Source organism: Embiotoca jacksoni, unplaced genomic scaffold (genome assembly GCF_022577435.1).
Source record: "Embiotoca jacksoni isolate LCO1_2020_lvr unplaced genomic scaffold, fEmbJac1.0.p SCAF_1, whole genome shotgun sequence".
Classification (NCBI taxonomy): domain Eukaryota; kingdom Metazoa; phylum Chordata; class Actinopteri; family Embiotocidae; genus Embiotoca; species Embiotoca jacksoni.
Genome location: NW_027185229.1, coordinates 14,351,196 through 14,378,860, shown reverse-complemented (window position 1 = coordinate 14,378,860; position 27,665 = coordinate 14,351,196). Strand labels below are relative to the sequence as shown.

The 27,665-nt window shown below is 42.5% G+C and overlaps 3 protein-coding genes across 3 annotated transcripts; 1 reads left to right on the top strand and 2 right to left on the bottom strand.

The window, feature by feature from the left end:
- Window positions 1-5,600: 5,600 nt before the first annotated feature.
- On the bottom strand, window positions 5,601-17,802 carry p3h1 (prolyl 3-hydroxylase 1). The gene is made up of 15 exons (XM_069138690.1): window positions 17,244-17,802; window positions 15,565-15,717; window positions 15,079-15,268; window positions 14,798-14,929; window positions 13,717-13,856; window positions 10,914-11,003; window positions 10,760-10,812; window positions 10,513-10,640; window positions 10,267-10,394; window positions 10,070-10,165; window positions 9,414-9,564; window positions 8,679-8,796; window positions 8,499-8,574; window positions 6,675-6,815; window positions 5,601-6,466 (listed from the first exon to the last, which is right to left on the bottom strand). The coding sequence occupies exons 1-15, from the start codon at window positions 17,706-17,708 to the stop codon at window positions 5,993-5,995; spliced, it is 2,535 nt and encodes an 844-aa protein (XP_068994791.1). The 5' UTR covers window positions 17,709-17,802; the 3' UTR covers window positions 5,601-5,992.
- Window positions 17,803-19,408: 1,606 nt separating this feature from the next.
- On the top strand, window positions 19,409-21,988 carry cunh1orf50 (chromosome unknown C1orf50 homolog). The gene is made up of 5 exons (XM_069138813.1): window positions 19,409-19,555; window positions 20,135-20,250; window positions 20,352-20,438; window positions 20,561-20,692; window positions 21,479-21,988. Exons 1-5 carry the CDS (start codon window positions 19,507-19,509, stop codon window positions 21,662-21,664), a joined length of 570 nt encoding a protein of 189 aa, XP_068994914.1. The 5' UTR covers window positions 19,409-19,506; the 3' UTR covers window positions 21,665-21,988.
- Window positions 21,989-22,287: 299 nt separating this feature from the next.
- On the bottom strand, window positions 22,288-27,195 carry ap5b1 (adaptor related protein complex 5 subunit beta 1). The gene is made up of 3 exons (XM_069138563.1): window positions 26,952-27,195; window positions 25,547-26,341; window positions 22,288-24,591 (listed from the first exon to the last, which is right to left on the bottom strand). Exons 1-3 carry the CDS (start codon window positions 27,087-27,089, stop codon window positions 22,657-22,659), a joined length of 2,868 nt encoding a protein of 955 aa, XP_068994664.1. The 5' UTR covers window positions 27,090-27,195; the 3' UTR covers window positions 22,288-22,656.
- Between the last annotated feature and the right edge of the window lie 470 nt (window positions 27,196-27,665).

The window sequence follows — 27,665 nt, the reverse complement described above, 5'->3', positions numbered from 1 at the left end:
TGTGTGTGTGTGTGTGTGTGATCTCAGGTCATTTGTTTGGTCACTGAAACCCATTGCTCCATGTTATGCAATTCTTAGACCTCTGACCCTCGGTGACGGCTCTGACGCCGTGGGGGTTTTCCTTCCCCGCTCTGAACCCGACCAAGCGGCCGCACTGTGGATGCAACTCGGCCTGGGGAAGCCCAAAAACACACAATGTTTCTGGTTCTGTTTCTATTATGCACACAGGCAATTCAGGAAGCAACTTGTAATGACAAATTTAAAACATTAGTACATTTTATTATTCAGAAACTAAAGTTTTTGATTCATTTCTTTTCCAAAACGGAGCCTTTTCGCAGCAATTATAGCTTCCAGTATTCTCGAGTAATGTTATGCAATTCTTTGACTTTGGTATTTATAGTTTATATATATATATTCATGGATAATGTATACCTATCATCATAGGAATGAGGAAATAGTGTTGGCTTCCTGTGTGATGTAGTTCTGCTATATTAGGTAAAGGTAATGCAACATGGTCGCCTACTTGGTTATTTCCCATTCTAACTATTTTAATTTGTTGCAATGTTTTCTGTTTAGAAGTAGATTGTATTTAATTTTGGTTATTTTCCAGTGTTTTGTATTGGAACTGGAAGCTCACGTCTCTGCTCCTTATCTTTCCGAAATAACTTGTTGGGTGCTTGTTGTCTGAGACCTTGCTAAGTGGCCCGGTCACACAAAGAGCATCGTCCCAACCGTCAAAAAAAAGTGGTAGCAGCATCATGTTGTGGCAGTACTTTGCTGCACAAAGGACCAGTGCAATTCTCAAAATAGATTAAGAAGGAAAATGATGCAACACCTGAAGACATCAGTCAGGAAGTTTAAGCTCAGTCGCCAGTGAGTCTTTAAAATGGACAATGACTCAAGGAAGGTGTAGCAAAATGGATTTAGGACAAAAAAGTCAATGTATTGGAGAGGCCATTAGTAAGCCTGATCTCAATCGAATTCTAAATTTGGGGGCAAAACTGGAAAAGTGTGTGTGAGCAAGGAGGCCAACAAACCCGACTCAGGTACACCAGTTCTGTCAGGACGAATGGACCAAAATTGTAGCAAGCTTTGTGAGAAGCTTGTAGAAACGTTTCCGGTTACCAAGCGATTGTCTCTCCAATACCTTGACTTGACTTCAAGGCAATGCTACCAAATGTGATTATCTCCACTATTATTCTGACACTTCACAATTTGTAAAGAAGTGTCAGGATATGTTTAAATGTTTTTGACTCATGAAGGTGTATGTAAACTTCCAACGTTCACAGAACTCATTTTTTTCTCCTTTTCTTTAAGCCAGGTAACGTGGATATATCGAATAAGCATGAGGCAGCTGCTTGCCAAAAGAGCTATAGAGATTTTAAAAAAAAGGCTGTTTTGGCTATATCGAAGCAAATACCTTTTTAAAATCAGAAACATTACTAACCTGATGTGGGTGGCCAGCAACACTGTTACTTTGAAGATGCAGTATATCTGGACATTCCCTGCTTAATTGTTAGCACAAAGCTAAGAAATCAGAGATATCGATGTCACTACTTCAAATCACCTTGCAGACACTTCTTGACTTATCCTTAAACGCTGATGAATCAGAAACACTATTTATATTCTCTACTTTATTTGTTCATGTAAATAATATTTTGTAAAAGCGGTATGGTGTCGCAGCAGGAAACTCCTTGTTTGATGTTAAGGAAGTCCAGCAGCTTTGGAGTTCAGTCTACTGGACATTGTCATCAAATGTGCGTAGCAATGACAATCAGTAGAAACTTGATCTTGGAACATACAAAACAAACACTAGTATGGATTAATTTACATTAACCAGTGGTTTCCTGAACTAGAATTTGAAAAGTAGCACATTTTTCCTGCCATCACTTAACTGTCCCAATCTATATGTCCCTCTCAGTTGTGGTCCCATGCCCAGACCGGCACGGCTGTGATCCCAGTCCTATAGAAGAATAAGGAGACGCTTCATGGCGGAGCTGAAGTCATCAGCCAGGCATCCGTCAGAACAGCCACCAAAACAATGGACCCCTCTGTCCCTCTAACACAAAATTGGTTTTAGACAAGAGGCCCGACTGGCAGCAGCAATGGAACTGACAGATACAGTTTGACCTTGTCTTGTACTGTAACACCTTACACGCCTGCAGTGAGCCTGTTTGATGATCATTGCTGTATTTGCACAGGTCAATCAGTTAAACGCTAAAAGCACACTGGAGCGGAAAACGATTTCTATAAAAATAAAAAATAAAAAAAAAAGCCTCAGGTGTGTGCTGTGTCTTTACATGACTTCTCAGTAAAGGGACAATACAACACACACACATCTCCCACAGTGCTGTGCAAGGCTTTACGGAGATAGGTGAGGGGCTGATCTTGAAAGTCGCAGCCTAAGCGTCGGACTGTGGAAAGTTTCCTTTGGATTTTGGAGCCTGGAGCAGGAGGAGCAGAGACGGAGGTCATGTCGGTCCTTGATAACCTGCTGTTTTATTCTCCGCTCTCCAGAGTCACAGTCACAGTTAATCTCAGCTCTGCGCCCCGCTGTGCCCGACCCCAACCTGCCACCACCGTCTCCATGAACACCACGTCACCATGGCAACAAGGGCCGACTATGTGGCTCACGCATACATGCACACACACAGACACTTTGTGAAGTTCAAAGAGTAGAAATGAATAAATTCTGACTTCTGATATACATGTAATAAAATGTTGGCCTAATGGGGTTGTAGGCAGGGCAATCAGAGAGGGCTGTACCGATCACGGAGGAGACCTCTGTTGTCTACTGTACTCTCAAACTATGCCCACCCCCCCCACACACACACACTCTCTCTCTTGGAGAAACAATGGTCAAATCCATAGGCCACAAATACACAGAAAAACAAAGTGGCCTGTGTGTGTCTCTCCTGCTTTCAAATGAATAAGTGTAAGAAGATACAAAGAAAGCACTGACAGTACAACACACACGCACGCACGCACGCACGCACGCACGCACGCACGCACGCACGCACGCACACACACACACACACACACACACACACACACACACACACACACACACACACACACACACACAGCAGCAGCACAGCAGAGGGATCCTGTCCATGTATTCTATGCCGTAGGAGGTTGGGAGTTGGTTTATGCATGACAGCCGAGTCCATCTGCCTTTCACATTAATCACATGAGCTCAATCAAACTAAAGTCGAGCATTTTCGAGCAGGGAAATCAACATTGGACGTCTGGCAAAATCTTGAGCAGGACACAGGATCCATGTGTTCACGTGCGTGTATTTACATGGACGGTATACATGTAGGCATGTGGATACGAGCCTGCGGGTGTTGTGTTTGAACAGAGTTAAAAGAACGTCACACTAAACATTTGACAAACACACTGACGTACAGTCTGTTGCTTCATATGTAGGACAGCAGCGGAACTGTCAAACACGTCTGTACTGCTCTTTGATTGATACAACAGCTACAACCATTTTGCGTGTATTATTGTTCTACCATTCTCTCTCCCTGTGTGTGTGTGTGTGTGTGTGTGTGTGTGTGTGTGTGTGTGTGTGTGTGTGTGTGTGTGTGTGTGTGTGTGTGTCCAGATGGCCTCTCTGTGCTGGCATGACTTCATCCACATGCTAAACCTACACAGACATCACATCACATATCTCAGAGTCATAGCTGCCTACACTCCACACAGCAGTACAACAGATAAAATAGACATTTAGAAAAGGAGAAGATATACAAAAAAATAAATAGAAATAACAGTAGTTCTTTTTTTTCTTTTCTTTTTTTTTTTTAAAAAAAGCTTGATTACAATTTGATTAAATCATCTAGCCTGACTTTTGATGTCTCATCAAGCTGAGATGAAGATAATAATTCATCATTTTATTGTTTATGGAGTGGTTCCCAACATGGGGGCTGGGAGCCCACAGGGGGTCCAAAGATAAATCAGAAATGTCACAGGACGATTAAATAAACACATCATGAAAATATACAGTATATACAGTGTATTATATATCTCTTACATACAGTTGTAAATTTAACTCATTTGTTAAATCATTTTTCAGCTTTTTTGTAAGGAGATACTGGATAAGCCACTTAAAGCAGCTATATCATCAAATGTCAGAGTAACAGTGTAAAAGGTGTTTTTTTTCATGGTGATGATCAACAGCTGTTGTGGAGACTCCAATAAGTTCGCAGAAGTGTGTTTTCTTGTCTGTCTGTATCTATTGAATATGATATTAAATCTGGTATGAGAGTGGTATCAATGTGCTCTTGTAACTGTCGACAAGAAAGAGAATAAGTATCTCCCAAAATGTCAAACCATTCCTTTGACAAGATGACACTACAGTCAATCGCATATAAGCGCTCCAGCATGCTGCTGCGAAGCTTTTGATCAGATCCTACAAGGTCTAATGTAACACATGTGACATCTTGATTTGTTTACACTGGCTTCACATCAAATTCAATCACGTTTACGCTGCCTGCATTACAGAACCTCAGGATTAATCTGAGGTTTGATGATCAGTTTTTCAGGCAGGTTAAAGAAGACTCATGTTGAAAGCTCAAATTGCACAAACCTGTGTATGCATTTTAGACAGCAGATCTATGACAAATCTTTTTAACCATGCTGGGTTACCGGCGGCTGAATTATATTAAATTGATACACTACTATTTTATAGAGTATCCTCAGAAAAGTTGTGGAACACTTTTGGCAACAGCTGTATTTACCCATTTTCTTAATGATTCTTAATTAGTGATTCCCGTCAATGTGATTGACCCTGTACACAAAGATGCAACTGGGGGCGGTTGGCTACTGGCAGCCTGCTCACATTTATCATAGTTATGTTTATTGAAGTACTTATAGACAAATAAAAGTATTTCCTTCTCAAAAAAAGGTAAGAATGAAGTACTTAAACTACAAATACTGAAAACTGTATTTAGATAAAGTACAATATTACTTGGGCAGAAGTACCTAGTTAATTTTTACCACTGTGGGTGCAAGAAAACTTCAATCAGCATGCTGATGAAATGGATCAAGATGAAAACTGCAAGTTCCAATCCACTCTGTGGTCATTGTCCCTTTTCTTGGATGTTTCCGCTTCACTGATTTGTTTTTCCAGTTTGGCACTAGGAAACTGCTTTTTAATTCTTCTGCTGATAATAATGATAATTCTCTAAGCTCACCTGAAACCTGGAAGCAGAGCACTTTTTAATGGATCTTATCAGAGGGCTCATTTTAGTTCGTAATATATTTAAATATAGAAATCCAAGATGAATTATATTTAAACAGCAGCATCCAAAGAGAAACAGATTCATCAGTGCAGGTCTGGACACAGGTTGCTTTGAAGGCAGAGATTCCTAAAGGGAAAGCAGTGAAATTTGCTGCACTTCAACTTGAACTCGAGTGACACCAGAACAGAGAGCAGTGGGGCTTTGAATGTCTCAAGTTTTAAAGACATTAAAGCATGACAGCAGCAGGATTCCCCAGAACTGTTTTATCCAAAGTGAATTTGTTATGGCTTGCTAAATGTGCAGTGAGAGTGTGACAAATTACTCGAGAACGCTACAATGCTGCCACCCAGTGTAAGCTTGAAGTGCTGCACGACGTTAAGAAGCATCGCTTTTTATTTCATCGATTCACACAGGATCTCCTGTCCTCTCACTTTTACACTCCGCTGCTTGAGTCCAAAACACTACAACTCAAATAAAAAGAAAATGAAGAGAGTTCAGGGTGAAAAAAAATAGATGAAAATACCTTCTTTAAAGCTCGTGACAAGTAAAGATGGCTGCAGTGATTATGGGTACTTGAGCAGATTGTCAGCACCAATAAACTTATTAAAAACCCAAGTAACATCCACCATAACCAAAAAAATGTAAGGCAAATAAAACCCTTCTGTTTTCATTCAACCAGCCACAGAGAAAAACTCAGAAAATAGTAGAAAAACAGACACCACATGGAGACAGTCACACGTGCTGTTTGATTACAGCTCTACCTTGATGTTCTGAGAGTCTGAGGCCGACGTGGAGACCTTCTTAACTTTTACTGTCTTTTTTGCAGCTGGTTTTGTGTCCTTTTTATCAGTCTGCTTGGCTTGTGTTTTAACTGTCTTTTTTCCATCTTTTTTAGCAGGGGTTTTTACTTTTTCTGCCGTCTTTGCCTTTGCCTGGTCTCCTGCATTGGCTTTTGGTTTAGAGGCAGTTTTGGTTTTAGTGGCTGCTTTGCTGACCGGTTTCACCTTGTCCGTGTCCTTTGGCGGGTCAGCTGGCGGATCCTTTGGCTTCTGCTCTGCTGCTTTATCGTCTTGTTTTTTTTCTGCTGGCTCTGGATCAGCCTGTGCAGGAGCTTCTGGTGGAACCGGTGGAGGCGCTGAAGAGTCAGTTGTCTCCTTTTTGCTGAATTCCGAATTCACAGGGGTAGAAAACATCTTCAGCAAATCTTGAGCTTGGATTCTCTCCTACAGAACGGAAGAAGGCAACATTTGAGGGAAAGCAGAATATAAAATTAAGCACCAGAAAACATAACTAAGACTTGATATTGTCTTTTTTTGATGCCTACAAAAACTGAATAAAACAAAATCCTTGTTTTTTGTTTTGTTTTTGTTCTAGCATTGTTTTGCATTGATGATCTATTGATGATCCACTGATCCAAAACTACGTCCATACCTTTTCCTCGTGAGAAGGATCCAGGGTGAACCACAGCGCCACAGCACACCTCTGACCCTTGGTGACGGCTCTGACGCCGTGGGGGTTTTCCTTCCCCGCTCCGAACCCGACCACGCGACCACACTGCGGATGCACCTCGGCCTGGAGAAGTCCAAAAACACACAATGTTTCTGGTTCTGTTTCTATTATGCACACAGGTGAATCAGGGAGCAACTTGTAATGACAAATTTAAAACATTAGTATATTTTATTATTCAGAAACTCAAATCTTTGATTGATTTCTTTTCAAAAACGAGTCTTTTCGCAGCAATTATAGCTTCCAGTATTCTCGAGTAAGTCTCTGCAGGCTTTGCACACTCAGATTTGGGCAGTGTATCCCATTCTTCCTGTAAATCTTCTCAACCTTTGCCAGACTGAATGGGAAGTGTCTGCGAACTTCCCTATTCTGGTCTCTGCACAGAAGTTCAACGGGGCAAGTCAAGAATGCCGAGGACTTCCGTTACGCAGAGGAGACCAAACTGGCATGGGAGGAAGGGAAACTGGCCTCTGTCAGAGACTTGTCTTTAAGCCACTCCCACTTCCATTTGGCCATTTGTTTCGGGTAAATTTTGTGCTGAGGGGTTAACCAGCCTCAGGTCTCTGTACTCTGCAGCAGGTATGTCCAAAGACTTCTCTTTATTTGGCTATTTCCCTGTCCCTGTTTCTGAGAGGCACCCAATATCATAATATTGCCACCACCAAGCTTCACTGTAGTGATGTATTAACTAGATGACGGGCATTGTCTGGTGTTCAACAGACATGGTACATGTAATTACATTTTTCATGCAATCAGATTAGAGAATATTTTTCCACATGCTCTCAGATTCCTTTAAATGCCGATAAAGCAACAGCGCAGAAGCCAAAGGATGCGCCAGCTGAAAGACCCAAGAAGGTGGGAGGAGCTGCATAAATTGCTTTGGTTGAGAGGTTGAGAGGGTGAAAACCTTCAAATTCCTTGGCGAGAACATCAGCGAGGACCTCACCTGGACTCACAACAACCAGCAACTTATCAAGAAGCACCGTTTTTGTCAACACACAGTCATGTGCAATAATGCATACCACACTTTATGACCAACAGTCAAGCACACCAGATTGGCACTCTCTGCTGCTTCTTCCACAACACTGTACAATTTTTGTTCATATTTCTTGTATTTCTTATATTGTATTCTATTTAACTATTTATATTTTTATTCTGAGATATTTCTTTAAGTTCATTTTTTTAAAGATTTTGTGAATATTTAGATATTTTCTTGTTTAGGTTAGGGAGGACCAGCAAAGTAAGAATTTCTTTATACGGTGTAATTTCTTTATATTGTGCATTATGACAATAACGTTCTCTTAATTTGGTAAACTCCAGCCAGAGGGCCAACTATGAAGAGTCCTGGTGGTTCCAATCTTCTTAGGTTTCACAATTACTCCTGGGAACACTCATAACTTAACCCCGAGCTATGCCTTCCCAAACTTTTCTTGTGGAGGTCGACAGAAAATTACTAAGACTTCCTGTCTTGGTTTTTGTCCTGACATGATGTGTTTATTGTGAAATCTTATATACACAACGGTGTGCGGTTTACCCAAGATGGACTACAGTTAAATTCTACACAAATCTTAAGGATTATTAAAGCAAAGGGTCTGAATACTGTTATAAATAACATAAATAATATAATAAATTTACAAAATCAAATGTTAAAATCATGTCTTCTGGGTAATTAATAGCATGTTAATTGCATTTTTAACAATTTAAATTCATTAAGGGCTTATACTGTGCCGCAGATAGAAATATATTTACCGTGACTGTTTTGGCGTCCAGCTCAGTGAAGATGAACTCTCCTCCTTCAAAGTCATCATTCAGATAAAGGATGGCACTGCAGCAGAGAGACATCAGGATGTCAGATGGGTGCTCGTCACCAGGGTTGGGTGGGTGAAGGAGGGCATTTCACAGTGTATTTCTGAGTGTACGTGACCTCACCTGTAGTCTCTGTGTGTGTATGCAGGAGGTTCCTTGATACACTCGTTGAGCTCAGAAACCAGCAGGCAGTTGTCCACATGAACAGAGTGACTCAGGTCCTCACGGTCCTCCTGCTTCTCTAAATAAAGAGCCGCACAGAGACGTTAGACTAGTTTAGATCCTGACCACACTGTTTTCACTTTTTCAAACCAACATTGCCAGCCAGTAGCACTGCACCAGGGATTTTTAAAAGCCGCATGAAAAAAGACTGATTTTATATTAACAATACATCAACGTCACCCAGAATTACCAGATCACTGCAGCGTCTTTCAGCTCAATGATTTCGGTTTCACGGCAAGCAAATCCGATATCACAACCTTTTTTCCATCATCAGCAGGCGGCTTACCTTAGCTAAAAGCTTTTGATAAACCCGACCTGTAAACGCAGCAGCAAACAGCAGACAAACACATTTATCGACTAGCTGGTTTTAAACAAATCAAATAAATCTATTAGTTGTAGGTGAGAAAAAAAAATACTTCCTGAGACTATAATTCTACCAGTATGCCTACATTATAAGGCTGGAAATGTGATGATGGATCTAACAGATGTCAGAGATCATTTTATGAATGAACCAATAATAATAATAAAGACCAATTACAGATTCATCCTTACTGGAAGCAGGAAAACAAACATACGTGTACAGCATTTGTCCCCACAAGAGAACTGACACCGACATACCGTCAGTGTCAGACTTACCATCGATGGCAGAGCGACAGACAAGGTGGGAGTAGGAGAAGTAGAGCTGAGTGTCCAGGCGGAAGTAGGACTCCAACACCTTCTTCACTTTCTCACTGAGGTCGTAGAAGAGACGAGCGCTTTTCAGCGGAACTATCCCCTCTTGTCCGAGCTGTGGGAGGCGGAAACACGAGTCAAAGTCTTTAAATATAACTATATATGCAGAAGCGTTGGCATGTAGGAAACGGGGGGCTATTGTGTCAGCATAACATCACAGGTTTGATTGAATGCTTTAGGTTTCATGTTTAAATACTTTTGCCACAGGAGAGCTACAGACCATAGACTGCATACCCCAATCAGCCATAACATTACAACTTCTGACAGCCAAGCACAAAGTATCATACAAAAGCCCAGCAATAAATCCTCCCTTCATGAGGATTATAATGTACAGTGGCTATTAAATCTGATCGAGAGAAGTATTTCATTTTTTATGTTCAATTTGCAGATTGTAATTTTTGCTGGTCCCCTGGAAAATACTGCATAGACTCTGGTTGCAAATGACGTCAAGAGCATAAAATGGCAGCCCCCATTTTTGAGATATTTAAGCTTCACTTTGGTACAGTGGAAGGAAGTGGTGACATATACTCCATTTTTAAAAAAAAGTCTGTACAACAGACCTTGACAGCCTTCAGGACAGTGACTCCCTGGAACATCTCACTGGGCGAGTGCGGGGATGGTTGCCCCCTGTAGCCGTCACCTTTCAGAGCCGCTGCCTGGGAAATAAGCACAACATCATGCCAAGATGACACACACACACAAACAGATGTCAGGTGAGGTGACAAAGGTGTTTAACTTCCTTCTTTAGGTGACTCACATTGGAGAGTCGGTGCAGCTCCCTGCACTCGTCAGCACTGATCACACCATCCAGCAGCACGCGCTGAGAGCCGTTCAGCTGCTTGGACATCATGGTCACCTTGATGTCATCATACAACAGAGCACCACCTACAGCATCAAGGTCACAGTCCAGAGTTAAACATATAATAAGGATAGTAAAGTTTGGCTGTAGAAGTTGGTAACAAAATACTGTACTGACATTTGGTACTCTAGGTCAAACATTCACCTTCTGGTGGCGCTATCATCTTGGTCATATCTGTGAAATCTTTCTTCTTCTCCTCAACCAGAGTCTCAATTTCCTTCATTAGGTTTCCTATCTCCTCTGTGATCCTCGCTGCAGTCTCTCTGTCAGCCCTGAGACACACAAAAAGATGATGGATTGACTGAGGCCATATAATATCTTCTTTAATGGTAAATTAATAATATGCCAACACAGATGTGCTGAAAGAAATACAACGTGTCTTAAATCTTACTTCTGTTTGTCTCTCAGTTTCTTAGGCATGATGTCTTCGGGGGTCCATATGTCCTTAAAACCAAAAATTCACAAGTCAAATTCCACATTTATTTTTTCAGCATTGCATAAATAAAACTAAATGTGATCGAATAATAACCAGTTTATTCACTCACTGGATCTACAAAGGTGATTCCAAAGGCTTCAAATCCAAAGTAGAGCAGCTCTTTTTCCAGTATGGACTGCTGGATGTACTGTTTCACCACCTGGGGATCACAATTTACAGCCTGACAACCAGTAACAAAGCTCCTGTACCCACATTAAATAAGGACTAAAAGCTAATAATTACACCCCTGATTTAAGATGTTTTCATAGTTCTTTTTGTCAAACAGAAACAACCTTTATGAGCTGGAACCAATTGCTTTAGGAGCCTCTTTCACCCTGGCAAAACCTATGATTGGTTCATGTTGCTGGTAATACCATGTAAGCATCCTGAGGGCAAGATCTGCAGAAGCTAAACAGATCTGAAACAGCTTATCATTTCATCTTCATAAGTGCTATTAAGATTCTCTATTATAATCTCAAAAAGCCTAAAATTGGAACAGATACTAATGTTTTTTTCACATTAACAATTATATGACTCCAGTAAGGAGACAATCAGTAAATCTTTAGAAATTGGCTACAAATGCATAGTTTCATTTGAATAATGCAATCAAACAGCTGAGCACTGTGGCTTTAAGCAAACCTTACTTAAGACCAGGAAAGTGGATCACATCACTCCAGTTCTGAAGTCTTTACACTGGCTTCCTGTCCAACAAATAATTGACTTTAAAATCCTGCTGTTGGTTTATAAAGCACTGAATGGTTTAGGGCCAAAATACATTTGTGATCTGCTGCGACCTTATGAACCATCCTGACCCCTCAGGTCATCTGGGACGGGTCTCCTTTCTGTCCCCAGAGTCAGAACTAAACATGGAGATGCAGCGTTCAGTTGTTCTGCTCCACATATCTGGAACAAACTCCCAGAAAGCTGCAGGTCTGCTGAGACTCTCAGCTGCTTCAAATCAAGATTGAAGACTTTTCTGTTTGCTGCTGCCTTCAATTGAACCAGACTCAAGGATGTTGATCAATTTCCTGCATTTTATTACTGTATTTTATTTCTTAAACTGCACTGCAACTTTTATTTTATTTTTAGCTTGTTTAATGTTTTAATGACTGTTTTTAATGTTTCGATCAATGTTCTTAATTGTTTTTAAATTTGCTTTTCCTTTGCCTGATGTTTTGATGCTTTTAATGGTTTTATGTGAAGCACTTTGAATTGCCTTGTTGTTGAAAGGTGCTATACAAATAAACTTGCCTTGCCTTGCCTTAAACATAAGGAAATACAGAATTTAATGGGAACTATTTTCAGCTGCACGTTACTACACACTTGGTGCATCAGTGAAGATTTCAAGCGGCCAAACGGTGTGTATGGAAGCCAAAATAAACAAATACGTAAACCAACACAACTGTGTGGCTCATCGAGTTTAAAAGCAATGGAGTGATATGGCACAGAGGTGTAAGATGTATTCCGGCATGTACACATACAGTCTACGGCTGCTCTGCTAAACTTGCTGCTAACGCTCCACTTTGCTGCGAGACACGGGGTCACATCCACGGTTCACTTAGATCAAATCATACCTTTAAATCTACACTAATTAGATTGGCTGAAAAGGAAGGACATATCTGATTGACTAGAGGTAATACATTCCCCTTTGAAAAAACTGCATTTGTGACTCCAGCTGTGTCAGTGCGGTCTAAAAAAAAACCAACCACAAATAAAAAAGAATTTGTAAATGAAAATTCAACAGTTTGTATCGAAATATAATAACCAAAGTCTTTGATGATAACTGTAATTACTTTTAAATGCATCTACAAGTACTTGTAACAATAAATATTTGTGTGTACATAAGCAACACATTTGTGAACCTTAATTATTTACATGTGGTTTGTCTTTTTACATTGAAAAATATTTTTGAGGAGTCATTTATATTTCAATTCTTAAATGCATTTGTAAATCATACGGTGTGCATTCATTGATATTGGGAGTGACCTGACCACATTAGGCAGCATCACTTTCTGTAGTTCTACAGCTGATATTGCACTGCTGGCTTTCATGGTTAATGGAAGTTAATGAGGAATACGTTGCACTTGTATTTTATTTATTCTATACTTGAGAGTAAACAACTCAGAGTCTTTTCCTACTGACAATATGCAGGATTTTGTTTTAGTGCTAGAGTAAAAATTGTAGCCTATGAGACAATTTTGAACATTTTCATTATTTGCCAATAAGAAAAAAAGGTAATGCATTTTTATCTTTTGTATTTGTTTTCTCAGTTGAGGCGAGAAGGTGCAAAACCATGACACCAAAACCAAGGTTCATACTGAACTATGAAATGTGTGTGTACTTAAACCCCTAGTCTACCGCTGAAACAAAACAATCAATAAATGTACATGAAGAGAGGAAAATAAATGAATTCCTTCATTTTTTTTTTTTGTTAGAGGTCCAACCTCTGAATACATCTCCACTCTTGTAGCTTTCACATGCATATTTCAGGCTAGAAAGTGAGTTCACTTGTGAGAGTAAAAAAAATCTTGACCCGGGCAATAATCACTTAGTCATTAGTATCGATCGATAAAGCTAATAAGCCACTGTAAATATTGCTTTATATAACATTTAGTGCCTGGGACATTAAAACCTTCTTTTAAAAAGCAGCAAACTTTTGTGTGTTCTAGATTACCATCAGAGCTTTTTTTTAACGTCTTTTGTGCCCTTTAGTAAATGTGAGTACTAATGGAGGCCATTTTTCTGCCAGTGCATGTTGTGCTGGCTGATTTACTGCTGACGCTGTGGATTAAGAAAACAAACTGCTAAAAATAAGGGTACTCGTAATGAGGTGCTGAGAGTGGAGGCCACTACTGAAAACAGTGTAACTGTACCTGTCTGGCTGATATGGTCCCTGCCTTGTCTTCACCCAGCACGGCAGAATAATAATTCAGGTTCTGGTTCATCACCACGTCGTCAGGGTGGAACAACAGGTAGGTCTTAGCACACTCTATGGCCTGCTCATACTTCTCACCTGAATAAAGGGGGGGGGGGGGGGGGGGGGGGGGGGGGGAGCAGGAGGGTGAGGAGCGGGTCCAATATTATTTGTTAGTCAGATTAAAATTGCTTTTGTTGGATATTGTCAAATGAAGATTCATGTTCATACTCGAGGCTCAGTTTTCGAATCATGACGTAAAGATAGATGCTTTGTCAAGACTGAGAACATTGATGATGTTGTTACCAAATTCACAATATCTACTTCACCTATTTTACAGCAAGCAGCCTGCATTTAAAGTTTAACCTGTAAAGCAGGCTCTGGCTGCTTTATGGCATGTGTTTTTGGATCCTGCTACTGGGGTCCACCAAATTTAGAAAATGTAAAATTTGCCAAAGAAACCTAAACATTTATTTATTTTTTAAGTAATCAATGTGTAACAATGAGATAATAAATAAATCAGATGTCACTGCATGCGCTACTAATCTTGTCAGGGATGAACCTTCAATATTGTAAAAAAAAAATACAGTGTTTGTTTATGATTTAAATGTGTATTAACATTTTATAAGTACAAATATTTTCTGACAAACCAAGTCTGATAGATAGCGCTCACATTTTTTATGTTGAACTTTGTCAGTCTTTTTCCTTTTTCCAACGCTGAATGCTTATTGGTTGTTATGCAAATGTTTGATTACATCTGACCAATTACCTGAAGGGTAATACAGGTGTATTTTAGGTATCAGAAAGGCATCTGTTCTGCATAGATGCCACACTGATGAGGGCTGTTAATCTTCTTATCTATCTGTAAACAAAGAGACTTCATAAATGGCCAAGAACGGCCCTCTATATGAAACAAATATATCTAACCATAAGCAGCAAATCCCTGCCTGTTGAGGCTTTCATTCTTTGCCACATTATTGTTAATGTCGAGGCACATTCTGCACAGTACAGGCTGTTAAAGAAAGGGCTGCGCGACTCACTGTTGTAGTAGGAGAACTGCAGGTAGTTGAATTGTGAGGGCAGGAAGTCCTCGAAGGGCTTGTCTCTGCCAGCGGTTGAGGCCAGCTCCACAGAGCAGTGCTGCTTACAGTTCAGCACCTGCATGTAGTGGTCTGACACACACAATCACATTGACGCAAGTTGTTACTGCACTTGGCGGATGCATATTTTCTATGCAAATTACTCCTCCGCATGCCACTTTATATGAAACTCTCAGCTTTTCACTCTTTTCTGTTCAAAAATCAAGGATGCACTGCCTCACCAGTCACGGTCTGGAACAGGTCTGCACTGTACTCCATGTAGTTGTATCCATCGTAGTTGTAGGCTCCCTCACACAGAGCTCTGCACTCCTTATCGGCTGTGAAGTACTCATCCACAGCCACTTCAAAGTGTTCAGCCGCCAGGCCAAATGAGTCGTCACTATAGTAACTTTTCCCCAGCAGAAATTCAGCCTGAGGAAAGAGTTTGTATCACTGCTTGTGCAAACGTGATACTATACAAAAATTGTCTTTTCGAAGGTAGCAGTCTAAAGTTGTCAAGGTCGATGTGTATTAAGTGAGTCAGGTAGGAAAAGGAGTTCAAATCTTGTGGAAAAAATATCAAAAGATTTCTGATAAACTTAACGAGACTACTTAAATGTGAGCAAAAAAAAAAATTCAGATAATCAGCACACCTACTGAGGCTGACCGTGAGGCGAAAGGAAAAAAAACCCGGCATAACACTGATCAGAGAAGGAGTTTGCTCTCACCATATGCAGCCTGGCCTCCAAATCTTTGAAGTCCTCTGCCTGTACGCCTGCCATCATCCTGTAGTACTCCAGATTCTGTCTCATCTCCATGTGATCTGGGTTTGCCAGGAAGAACGTGTTGGCAGCTGCCACTGCCTTGTCCAGCTTATTGATCTGAAAAAACACAGGTCTTTTCAAATCTTTTGCTCCTATTTAATACACTTGAAAAACAGGAGAAACAGGTATATTCACAGCTAGTTTGTGATATGTAAAACATGTCCCCCTACATGTGCCTCCCATCCAGGGGGTTGTCTTTCCAGCTTCCTGTGTTAAAGCAGCAATGGATGACTTTTTCTGCTCACTTGGGAGGAATGGAACAAGCTATAACACAATATTGTTGTACTATAACCGCATAATTATTTACACATGTTATCATAATCAGAAGAAGAAGTCCAAAACCAGCAAACACGCAATCCTGACGTGTTTTTTTGTATCCGTTTTTATAGCTAACTTGTTTGCTGAGAGTAACCTATGAACACATTTAGCAGACATCGAGCAAAATTATTATTTATTTTGGGTCATATTTTTGACTCCCTGATGAATGTAAGTTCAAAATTGACCCTCCCTTTAGCTCTTCTTCAGTGTCCACCAACACTTGAGACCAATATTTTGCTCTTTAGTTGCTACATCTTCTGTATTGAGATTTTCTTTACTTGTTTGATCATAAAACAAGTCTGTGGTGACATGTGCATACTATGACAGTATCAGGGCCGGGTACAGGTTGAGGGGCTTGAGAGGTCAGGGACCCTTGGGCTAGAGCCTTTGCATGAAATGACAATTAAAATTTATTTTGAAAATCTTGCGCAAAAATCTAAGTTCAGTTCAAAAATGGAATATTGTCGTAGGGACATGGCAAATTACTATAAAGAACTGCGAAACAATTAGAGACACCAGTGTAAGAGACTATTTTTTGTCTCTTTTAGTCAGTCTTTTAGTCTATGTAAAAGGGGGGGGGGCTTTGGACTTATCTTTCGCCCAGGTGCTATATTTTTTGAAAATCACTGACTGCCTGTACTGAAACTAATATAGACCTGCACAGCGGCTTTGTTTATGATGATGTGTCATTTCTTCCATATCCATGGAGTTTTGTGGCAGATTATTTTACTCCAGCCCTTGTCATGCAGCCTTTAGGTTCTATCTCAGAATTACATTTATTTTCCACAACACACATAGCAATCTAAGAAAACTTTAAACACGAAACAATTGTGTTTATTAACATGTTTATCTGAATAATGTTAAAAATTAAACAAAGCCAATCGGGTCCATTTTTTCTTTTACATATAAAAGTTCTCTGATGTGGCGACCTGGAAGCAACAATTGAGGCCTTAAAACCACGGAATCCCCAAATTGTACGTCCTAACGTCAGACTCGCACAGAAGCTGACGCCACCTTAAGACGTGGCATGGCAGTCTTTGGTTTGGGGGGGTTGGGACATTTACAGTCCTCACAAATTGAAGCTTAAATGAGATTACTAAACAAGAACATGTGCAAAGTTTTCACATCGTTTGCCCTTCGTGTTTAGCCACTCAGTCACACTAGAAAACTCTGCAGAGGGGTGATGCATATCAACAGAGAAGCCGTGATTGCTGCCTTGGCCGTTACACTTGTAGCTCACAGCCCAGTTATATAGTTATAGCTACCTTAAAATAGGCGACTTGCAAGTAATTATACGGGCTCCTCTTCTTGAACTCCAGCTTCACTTCTTCGCCAACTAGATGCAAGTTTGGTAAACCGAGTTTCGCAGTTTCGCAGGAGTTCACACAGTCCGCCCGCTTCAGGATTTTCTGGAAGAAGCCCAGATCGTCCACAGAGCCGGTCCCCGGTATGGGAACTCCAAAGCCGACCAAAGGCTCGCCGAAAGCGGTCTTGTTGGCGCAGCTCAGACGGCACTGAGCCTTCACGTTGCGCACTGTAGCTTTGTTCTTGAGCGCCTTCTCCATATTCAGGATAACAGTCAACCAGTCCCCCTTGTAGTAGGCTTCCACCGCCGTGTCGAAAAGGAAATCATAAGGCTCCAAAGTCAAGTGATTGCTCAGGTTAGTGTCCGACGTGCACAACGGCACAACAACGAGACAGAGAAACGTGAGCGCATAACGGAGCTCCATCGTGCCCAAACGTCCGGGATGCGCAGCGGGACGGGAGCCTGGACCTGAGACCGAGGAGCCGGTGGAGAGAGGAGGTCTTCTTTCTCCGGCAGGAATTCGTCAGGAGGTGGGGTTTGAACAACTGGGACGCCGGTAACACCCCCATACGCATGTAGCAATTGCTATAATGCCATACAGAACGAGTTGGATTTATGCAGCATACAGTAAAATATCCATTTGTGCTGAGCTCAAATCAAATAAAAAAAAAAAACACCTTAAATTCATTCAGGGGAAAAAAAAAAAAACATGATCTGTCGTTAATGGTTCTCACTCCAAAACGCAATGGCCGGATTACCATCCTAAAGGGCCCCCGGGGTACGTGGTCCAGTTTGCAAGATAAAATGAAGGCATGTTGACTTCAGTTTAAGGGAATAATAGCTATATTTCACTGTTTTCTTACATTTTTATAAACAGAACATTCAGTTTTAGAAGCTTTTGTTTGCAGCTTTAAAGTCATTTTATGTTGGAACAATTGACCTTGCCTGAGGTATTGTGTGTGTAACTTGACACAAAGAAATAGAGAAAATATGATAAAATACAACTAAAATCATTCAGGTCATTTTTAAGATCGGGACCCTTTTCGAGAGGAGGTCCACAACATGGAAGATAGGAGTCATCTTAGCTGACATCAGGGCTGCTGCTATGTCACATGTAAAAGGCTGTGCAGGGCGACAGGAGTGCCTAAAAGACAACAAAATAAATAGAGAGCCTAAATCCTTTATACCCATAATGATGATGAATTATTTAAGGTGACGCACAAGAGGTACCCTCACACTATTAAATACAATTTGCTTAAAATGATGTCATGAATTATGGTGCCCCCCCCCCACACAGGTTTGTAACTATAACATGAAAAGAATAGCCTCAAAAAGGTAACAGGAGTCAGGGGCAAAGAAGAGGACAAATAAGAAACTGCAGAATAATGCTCCTGCATCATTTGCAAGTTTGAGATCCTCCACATATATCTCTCATTTATGGGATGGAAAAACCAACATCAGGTAGATTAAGGTGATGCTCCACCACCAGCTTTCAAAACCGTGTAAGCCATCAACCATAGAAACTCAACTCAACAAATGAACATCATTATTCCATCATTCTTCAATTCCCAATTTATCAATGGTGGCTGATGAGAAAAAAAAACTGCCAATCACTGTTTCAGAAAAACTTTCATAAGTGTGCACGCAAAGCATTATGGGGCGTGGAGGGGGTATTTAGTCGAGATATTGAACCATTGGCGAGAACAGAGACAATAAACAAAACAAACTAAATATAAACTTGGCTTTAACATGGTGTCAGGCAGTTACTGTGAAAAACATGTTGCAGAGCTACTGTTTAATGAGGTGCCGTAGGCTATTATTATAAATATATAGGTATCATAGGTATAGTTATCATTCCCATCTTTTCTTTTAAATGTTCTGTATCTACGCGTGGCTGTTATTAGCATGCCTGAAAGCATGAACGCTATGATCAGGAAATATAAAAAATAAACCACAGAAATCCTGATTAAATTATCATTGCTGCTGCATAATTATATATAGAAAAAAATATATATTCACATTTAAGCACTAAATACGTGTTTTATTGTCGGTGTTTTTAACAGGCACGCGTACGGACGACCACCCCAAGCGAAACGGGGCGGAGATTTAGGACCTCTCGGTATTTATTTATTTTCAGTGAAATATTAGGTGGTTATAAAAGCAGCAGGTGGTCAGACTACAGAGCAGTTTTTACGTGATCGTATCGGCCGAGAATTTTAGCAATGGACACCACGGTCAGTTTACCGAACCAGCCTGACAAAACCACCACAGGTAGTGACACGTTTATCCAGTGACTCACTCCAAAAAAAAAAAAGGAAGTCCCGAGCACTTCTGTTATTTATCATTATACCTTTTTTTTTTTCCACGTGTCTGAAATTATCTCCATCTCACCTGACGTCCGGTAATCCTTGTGTGGTATAGAAGTACGAACAGTTGTAGCTGCTGTTATTAAAAAAAAAAAAAAAAAAAAAAAAAAAACTCAGGTTACCAGCTGCTGCTCATGGGCCCTAAAAAGCTCAAATTTACTTTAGTTTTCTCCACAGAATCTGATTAATAACGATTTTATTTTTATTTATTTTTTTTAGGACGATCACCGCAATTTTAGTTTATACTGAATTTATTTATTGCAAAGTTATAATTTACGACCTTTCTTCTGCGTCAAGAAATGAACACAAACATCATAGAAGTACTGCAGCTAATTATCAATATGAATGTAAATGGACAAAGTACTCAGTAAATATTGTGGTTATTATCAGGGTCCTCGGGCAGACGTTTGAAAAAAAATAAAAGTGGAAATCCAGACTCTCCAAGCATTATAACTCACGCCAAATGTTTTTTTTGTTTTTGCAGTGACGCTGGTGGAGAGCAGCAGCGCCCCCAGCGGGGTGGAACTGGTCAGTTCATACCAAACCAACAGAGTGGGGGACCCCATGGACCTGGTGGACCTGGCAGTACAAGTACAGAAGGTGTGGACTGAGTTGTTGTTGTTGTTGTGTGCTTATTTTCATGCGGTCCTAAAAAAATATAAATATATAAATATATATATTTTTTTACCTGTATATTTAAGGGAGATGATTTCATAAAAGCCAACGCTTGCAACAAACTGACAGTCATCGCGGATCAAATCAGATACCTGCAAGAACAGGCCAGAAAGGTCAGATCACCAGCACGTACAGAAGATCACAGTTGAACGAGCTGCATCCGTTTTTTTTTTTTTTTTGTGGTCATGTGATCATAACGCAAAGATTTTTTTTTTTTCGGGCTTATCTCCTTTAGGTTTTGGAAGAAGCAAAAAGAGACGCCGACCTCCACCATGCCGCCTGCAACATTGTGAAAAAACCAGGCAACACGTATCACCTCTACCAGCGGCCGTCTGGACAGAAATACTTCTCCATCATCTCTCCTGAGGTTGGTGTTATTACTGATGAAATACTTCCTAAAACGTGACGTCGCCCTGCGTGGGGGGAAAAGGGAGAAGTTACCAAACGCAAGCACGCGACCTGTTATTTAACATCCCCTCGGGGGGAGTTCCCGCAGAGTTAACGCGTGCGAATGCCAAACGTGACACCGACCAGCCCGTGTATGTAACGTTGATGTTCAAAGTTCACGTAAGGCAGAGGGGGAAGCTGGTAAATAACCGGGTGGCTGAAACGCAAGCAGTTCAGGTTGGATTCGACTGGTTACGGTCGACTGACGTGTGTTTTGGAAGTACAGACTGATTTGCGTCGGTCGTGGCATTTCTGGAACGTCAGGCAATTTTTCCAATTTTAAATGTCCGGGATTTAATACATTGCATCTCATACACTTGTGGTTGTTGGTTTCTAGAATTTTTAATGAATTACGGCTGCAATTACCAATTATTTTTTCTTAAATATTTTGCTATATACGAATAATAATATTTGAAGCCGAGTGCAATTTTCAAATCGCTTGCGTTTGTCCGACCAACCGTCCAAAACTCAAAAGATATTCAGCTTTCTGTGACATAAGATCGATCACATATCCAGTTGCAAAGCAGTAGTAAACAAAATACAAATTTAAGCCAATTGATGTCCTCAACGTGTGGCAACTTTTGGAAAATGAACGAAAGTTTCCTCTTTGTTTTTGTTTTTTTTAAACTCAATTAGTCGAAGAAACACATTCTGTCTGTCCTGAAAGTGTCCTCATGATATACCTCTCGTCTCCTCTCCTCCGAAGGAATGGGGCCCGAGCTGCCCTCATTCATTCGTAGGCGCGTTCAAACTTCAGCATGACATGTCCTGGACCCCCGTGGGCGAAGTGGAGAAGAGAGACGCAGAGATCGCCATCATGGACAAACTTCTGAGACAGCAGACGGCCTTACCGCCAAACACGGGACCCAACTTCAGGGGCCTCTCCGAATAAAAAGGTCTGCTCAAACTGGACTCGACTGGGACAAAGAAGAACCGGCATTTTATTTTTTTTTAAATGACGGGCGGTGGAGGAAAAAATGACTTGTGTCTTAAATGGACATCAGAAATCCATACATGGAATGCAACTGGTGATATCAAAAGGGTTTAGGTGACTAGGTTACACTGACTTCTGTGCACAATGCGTGACTACAAGTTTTTGTCTGTATACACCTCAAATGCTGGTATTGGATGCTTTTCTAGAATAGAAAATGTCAAATTGGTACCGTGGAAAGTCGGCGCATGGACACTTTTAACAATTAAAATGTTTTAAATCGTTGCTTTGGAACCCTTAATAGAACCGTTTCACCTCAGATGTTGCTGGTTATCTGACCAACATTCAGCACGAGGATCAGATTCAAAGCTGGCCAGAGGAGTTTTCTTATAAACCAACAGAATTTGTGTCACCGTTCCATATTTCTAATCAAAATAATCATTAATCTTAATTAATTAAATGCTGTCTTACATCAGCCGGCCGGCCGGCAGAAGGCGAGGCTCGTTTATGATTCAAAACAAAAAAAAACAACACGCAACCAGAACAGGGATCTTGCTCTACTAATGGACAACAACTCCACAGGGTACATTTTAACATGTCCTACTAAACATGCTGTTTATTTCATCTTTGCTTTTGTAGAATACACGTTGATCCTGTTCAACTCAAATAAATGATGTATTTTGCTGTTTATTTATAGGTTCTAAGCAATACGATTTCAGTTGATTGGGCTGTATCAAGTAAATACATTGAAAAATATTTTAATTTCATGCCAAGACAATTAAAGTGCAATAACTTTATTTTAAATCAACTCTGTTTGGTTATTTTACTTTTAAATTGACCAAATCTGGATGTTAAAAATCTGCATATTTTGTAGTTTTATATATATATATATATTATATATATATATATATATGTATAAAAAAAAAAAAAATTTAAAAAAAGCTGCATCATGGTCAACTCCGAGTGTCTTCCTTTGAAGATGTGATTGTCAGTAGGTAAGAATTGACGTGAGGCAGGAGTCGCCAGTTATCCGTGGCGATGTTGAAGTGCGCGCCGTCCTCCTCGGACCTGATCTTCAGCAGCAAGTGCGACCGAGGCGGCAGGAAGACGAGCGCTTTAAACTCTTCTTTATGGGACGGGTCTGATACAAGATATGGGAGGAAGTGTTTCCCCACCAGCTCAGTCAGAGCTGCCTCCTTCAGCTGGCAGCAGAAACGACTGGTCGCGCCGTCCCCGCCCTCGGAGCAAATTTCGTCCCACAATCCGTCGAACACGCCGAGTCTGCCGCCTCGGGCCCAGGCTGGGGGAGCCGGCAGAGGCAGGAAGGCCTGCCGGAAAGCCAGGCGGATGTCGGGCAGGGCGGCGTGCCAAGAGAGCCCGTCTTGGGTGGTGAAGATGGCGCTGGCGTGGAAGGTGGTGGGGTAGGGCCGCCGGGGCTTCAGCCTGAGCTGCACTACGGGTGACGGCGCCTCCCGGAAGAGACGCGGCACGCTGATGTCGCGCAGCTCTTCGTAGTGGTCGTCGGTGAGGCCGAAGTGGAGGCGAACGCTGAACAGCTGATCGAAGCGGGAGTCGCGAGCCTCCACGTGAGCCAGCTGGTAGTTCAAGAGGATTTCTGAGGCAAAGCCGGGGTCGTGGAACTGAGCTCTGTAGGCTTCCAGTGCTGCGTTTGCTACGTCCGGGTGCTTCTCCGCCTCATTCTGGCTTCGCTCGTCTCCTTTCGCGTCTTGCCGCGGCTCCGAAAGACCCTCGATCAGCTTCAGTATCGCTTTCCCGGTCCGGTGGATGGTCAGCGCGCTCGTCAGCCCCTCGCTCTCCGCCACGAGGCACGACAGCGACCTCTTCTTGACCTGCTGCCCTCCCTCGGTCGTGCCTTGCGCCAACACCCCGGCCAGCTTCTCCTGCGACAGCGTGGTGAGGAGGCTGTAGTAGAGGCGGGCGTGGTCCTGGATGTCCGTGTCTCCGTAGCGGCAGGCGAGATGCTGCAGGATGTCGGCCAGGGGGATGAGCAACGCGTCCAGGCCGGGGTGGACGAGCAGGCGGCGGCAGACCGCCAGCACGCCGTTCCCCAGGCGCCAGTCGCCGCTCACGCACAGCGAGGAGGACGACGGCGTGACGACGCCGGCCAGGAAGCCGAGGGTGCCGCGTTGGGGGATCGCGCCTTCCTCCGCCACTCGGGCCAGCATCTTCAGGTGCCAGCCGAGGTCCTGCAAGGTGAGCCGGGAGAGCGGGGCCCCGGTGATGGCCTTCTGCACGGCTTCCAGGAGACTCACGGCCCAGTTGGACTTGGCCATTTGGTCCTGGGCCTGGTCAGCCAGGTTGATGAGATGCGGGGCCAGCCGGGCGTGCTGGAGGTAGAGCTGGCACAGCCGCTCGGTCAGAGCGGCGGTGTAGCGCTCGGCGTGGTAGAAATGGAAAAGGAAGAGGAAGGCAGCTCGGAAGAAGGTGGCGACGAGCTCCCTGCTGCCTCCGTTCTGCACAATGTGCATCAGCGAGGTGAGAAGTTTGTAGAGGTAGGCCGGCCCCTCGCCCTCCTCCTCCTCCTCCCCCTGCCAGCCATCCTCCCCCTCCTCCAGGTAGACCAGAGACAGCAGGTGGAGGCGAGCGAGCAGGGTGGCGCTGTCGTTGAACACGGTGGGCAGCAGAGCCGCAGCGAGCCGCCGAGTCAGCAGCACGGGGGGGCCCTCGTCGCCGTCGCTGCAGCCGATCGGCCGGTTTTCGGGAAAGTGCAGGAGGCTGTCCGTGTAGAAAAGCTTCTCGGGCGCGCCGAGCAGCGGGTGCTGGGAGAGGACGACCAGCCGCTTGAGGAGGAACGCCTCGTCTTCGGCGCTGAACAGGCTGTCCGTGAACGCGCTCTTCATCAGCAGGGAGGTGTGGAAGAGGCAAACCTGACGGGAGGACAGCAGATTTTGAGTCAGTCTCGAGTCAGCCGATTGGGTAGAAACTGTTTTTTCGTTGTTTTTTTTTTTAAAGCTGCGGACACAAACATCGTTTCATCTTACGAGAAAAAAAAAAAACGGGATGTTCAGGCTGATAACACATCTCGCGTCTGTACGGTAAATATGAAGCTGTAATCAGCAAGTTGGTTAGCTTTGGAGATAAAGGAAAAAAAAAAAAAAAAACTGACGGTCTGGCTCGGTCCAAAGACAACAAAGTCCACCAGTAAAGTTCACTAACGTAGGTGTTGTATCCCGTTTTGCTGACTACAGCCTTCTACAGAGTACCACGGAGAGTTGGAATAGGAACCGCCAGAGGCCCGACGATAACATAGTATCACAATATTTAAGACACAGTACCACGCAATGCCATATTAAACATTTTGTGACATGCTAAGTATTGTGACAGCATGTATTACATTAACTGCAAATTATGTCTCAAAAGGAAAACTCCCAGCATCGGTTGTATCTAATGAAATGAAGTCTGTTGATCTCACTTCATTGCAACTGCAGCAAAATGGGACTGTACAGCAGACACAGTCATAAAAACCCGTCATAAAAGTTGCATGCACCTGAAAAATTGATTGTATACAATACAATATAGATGCTTAGCATCCTTCTTTTTTTTTTTTTATGTTCCAATATTGTCGCACAAACTATTGAAACGCCGTGCGTCATCATTTTTTCACCGCACGAAGGTGGAAGTGATCTTCTCATTTCCCTCTTGGAAAGAAAGCAAATGAGTGCATGACTCTGACTGTCAACTTTTTTACCACTCTTAGTAATGTACTATTGGAATCTCTAAACACCATCAAAAATAAGTGGCAATACACATTTTCAAAATTAGGGTCAACCAATCAATTTAAGAACTAAAATGTCAAATGAAAACTTCCCATGTGAAACAAACCTCACTAGTGCCCAGCAGCCGCAGCAGCTGAGCTCTGAATGTGGCCGGAGGCACACCGGGAACCATGGCAACCACCTCTACCAGCCTGTGCAGCAGCGCAGCTTGACAGAGAGGCGTGAGAAGGTAGGACTCCTCCAGCAGGGAGGAGAGGACCGATCGCAACTCCTTACAGTCAGATCCGGTCTGCAGGGTCGGCACTGTGCCCATGGGTCCCAGGATGAGAGAGGACAGTATGGTTGAGTCCTCGTTAGTCAACAGGCCCGAGTCCTGGTCTCCTTCCCATGCGACTGATGTATTCCCTCCCAGAAGAGCTTTAAGATGCTGAGGGCCGGCTCCGGCTTCCTGGGTGAGCAGATATACCGCGTTTCTTAACACCAGAGCATGAAGACCCGCAAAGGCCTGGTGGAGCCTGGAGGTTTCTTGCTGCCGGAGCCCACTCAAGAGCTCAAGACGCTGGGACAGAAGGCCGGGGCAGCAGGCCTCCAGCTCCCGTAGACAGTCGCAAGCCGTGGCCCTCAGAGAACGCAGGGTACTATCGCCGTGGATGTCGCTGATGTCCTTGGCTGTTTTAAGGAGCAGCTCCAGGAAGTCTTGAGAGGCACGGGAGCGACCGCTCGCGCAGGAAGTGCAGATGAGGACGGAGGTGAGGGCCAGGAGGAGTTGACAACGAAACTGGACAGACGCGGGAGGACACTGGGCGAACACGGACATGAGCTCCAGGGCTGTCTCCTCACCCACAAAGTCTGAGGGACACAGCAGAGCCGGGTGCTCACACAGCGGGGAACACAGGAGGACCTGAAGGGGGTAAAAAAAAAACATGAGATAAATCACTGGAGACCAGACACATTGGTTAGAATCACATTAAATACACAACTATAAAAAAAACAACAAAAAAAAACAATGACCATTACGTCTTGACACAAGAAATGGCAAACATTTTAAAACGCTTCTACAACACGAACAAACATCCAGTATATTTACATCTACGTTACTTTTTAATTATTCAATGTACAGCGATACATTCAGAAAGTGGTGAATTTCCTCTCTCAGTGCCGCAAATCTGGCAAAAGTTGCCTAAATCCAAGAATGTGTTTGTCTCCGTGTTAAAAAAAAAAATGCAACGTGCCGAAGTCCATTTAAAAAAATTGGACAATTTAGTGTTGGCTACGGGTCTGAGCACGTCATAAAGGAATCAGGAAACACACAGTGAATGTGACAAATCGATTTATCACAGAAAAACGACTTTTGCCACTTCTGCAAACCAGATTCATTCCGCACCAGATGACGTGTTGTATGACGTATTGTATTTGTATGACGACAAAAATCTGTGCAAACATGTTTTTTTTGTGGGTTTTTTTTACATAACTTTTTACATGACACGAATATAATTCTAGACTTATCATACCTTGACACTGTAACTGGCTTTGTCATCTCGGAGCTCCCGGAGCAACTCTGCAAGGAAAGCCTCCGCGGTTGTCTCGGAAAGGAAGCGGGACGGACTGCGGGAGAAAGCAGAAATCCTCTCGACCCAGTTCGCCGCCATTGAGACTCAAATCCCAAATGTTGGCGATCTGCAAATCATCGTCTCAAGAGTTCTTCCGGGGATATTTAACCCGGTTAACTCTGACGTTAGAACAAACACACAACACTCACGATGGGTGCACGGGCAAGTTCCGTGTTGTGTCACGTGCACATCTAATTCACGGAATATCACATTATCGCCCCCTGCTGAGTCGGAGCGTGAACTTTTTATTATTATTATTATTATTTTTTCTATTCACATATCTTTTATCATATTTTCCTTCAAACTCGGATTCAGCTGGACTCACTGGGCCCGCATATTCTTTTAATTAATCCTGTGCCACGCCTGTCTCTTCCTAGTGCAAACTGCATTCGTATTCTTTAAAAATAAATAAATAAAATACTAACTTTAAAACTTTAATTATTAATAATGATTATTAGTCAGACAAAATACAATAAATGGGTAAGATTTAATCTCGAGTCCAGATCCACACTCATTTATATACAGTCTACCGCCCAATGCTCCAGAAGGTGGAGGCAATGCAACTAATACGCTGGTTGTCGACCAACGTTAAAAAAAAAAAAACAAGAAGAAGAA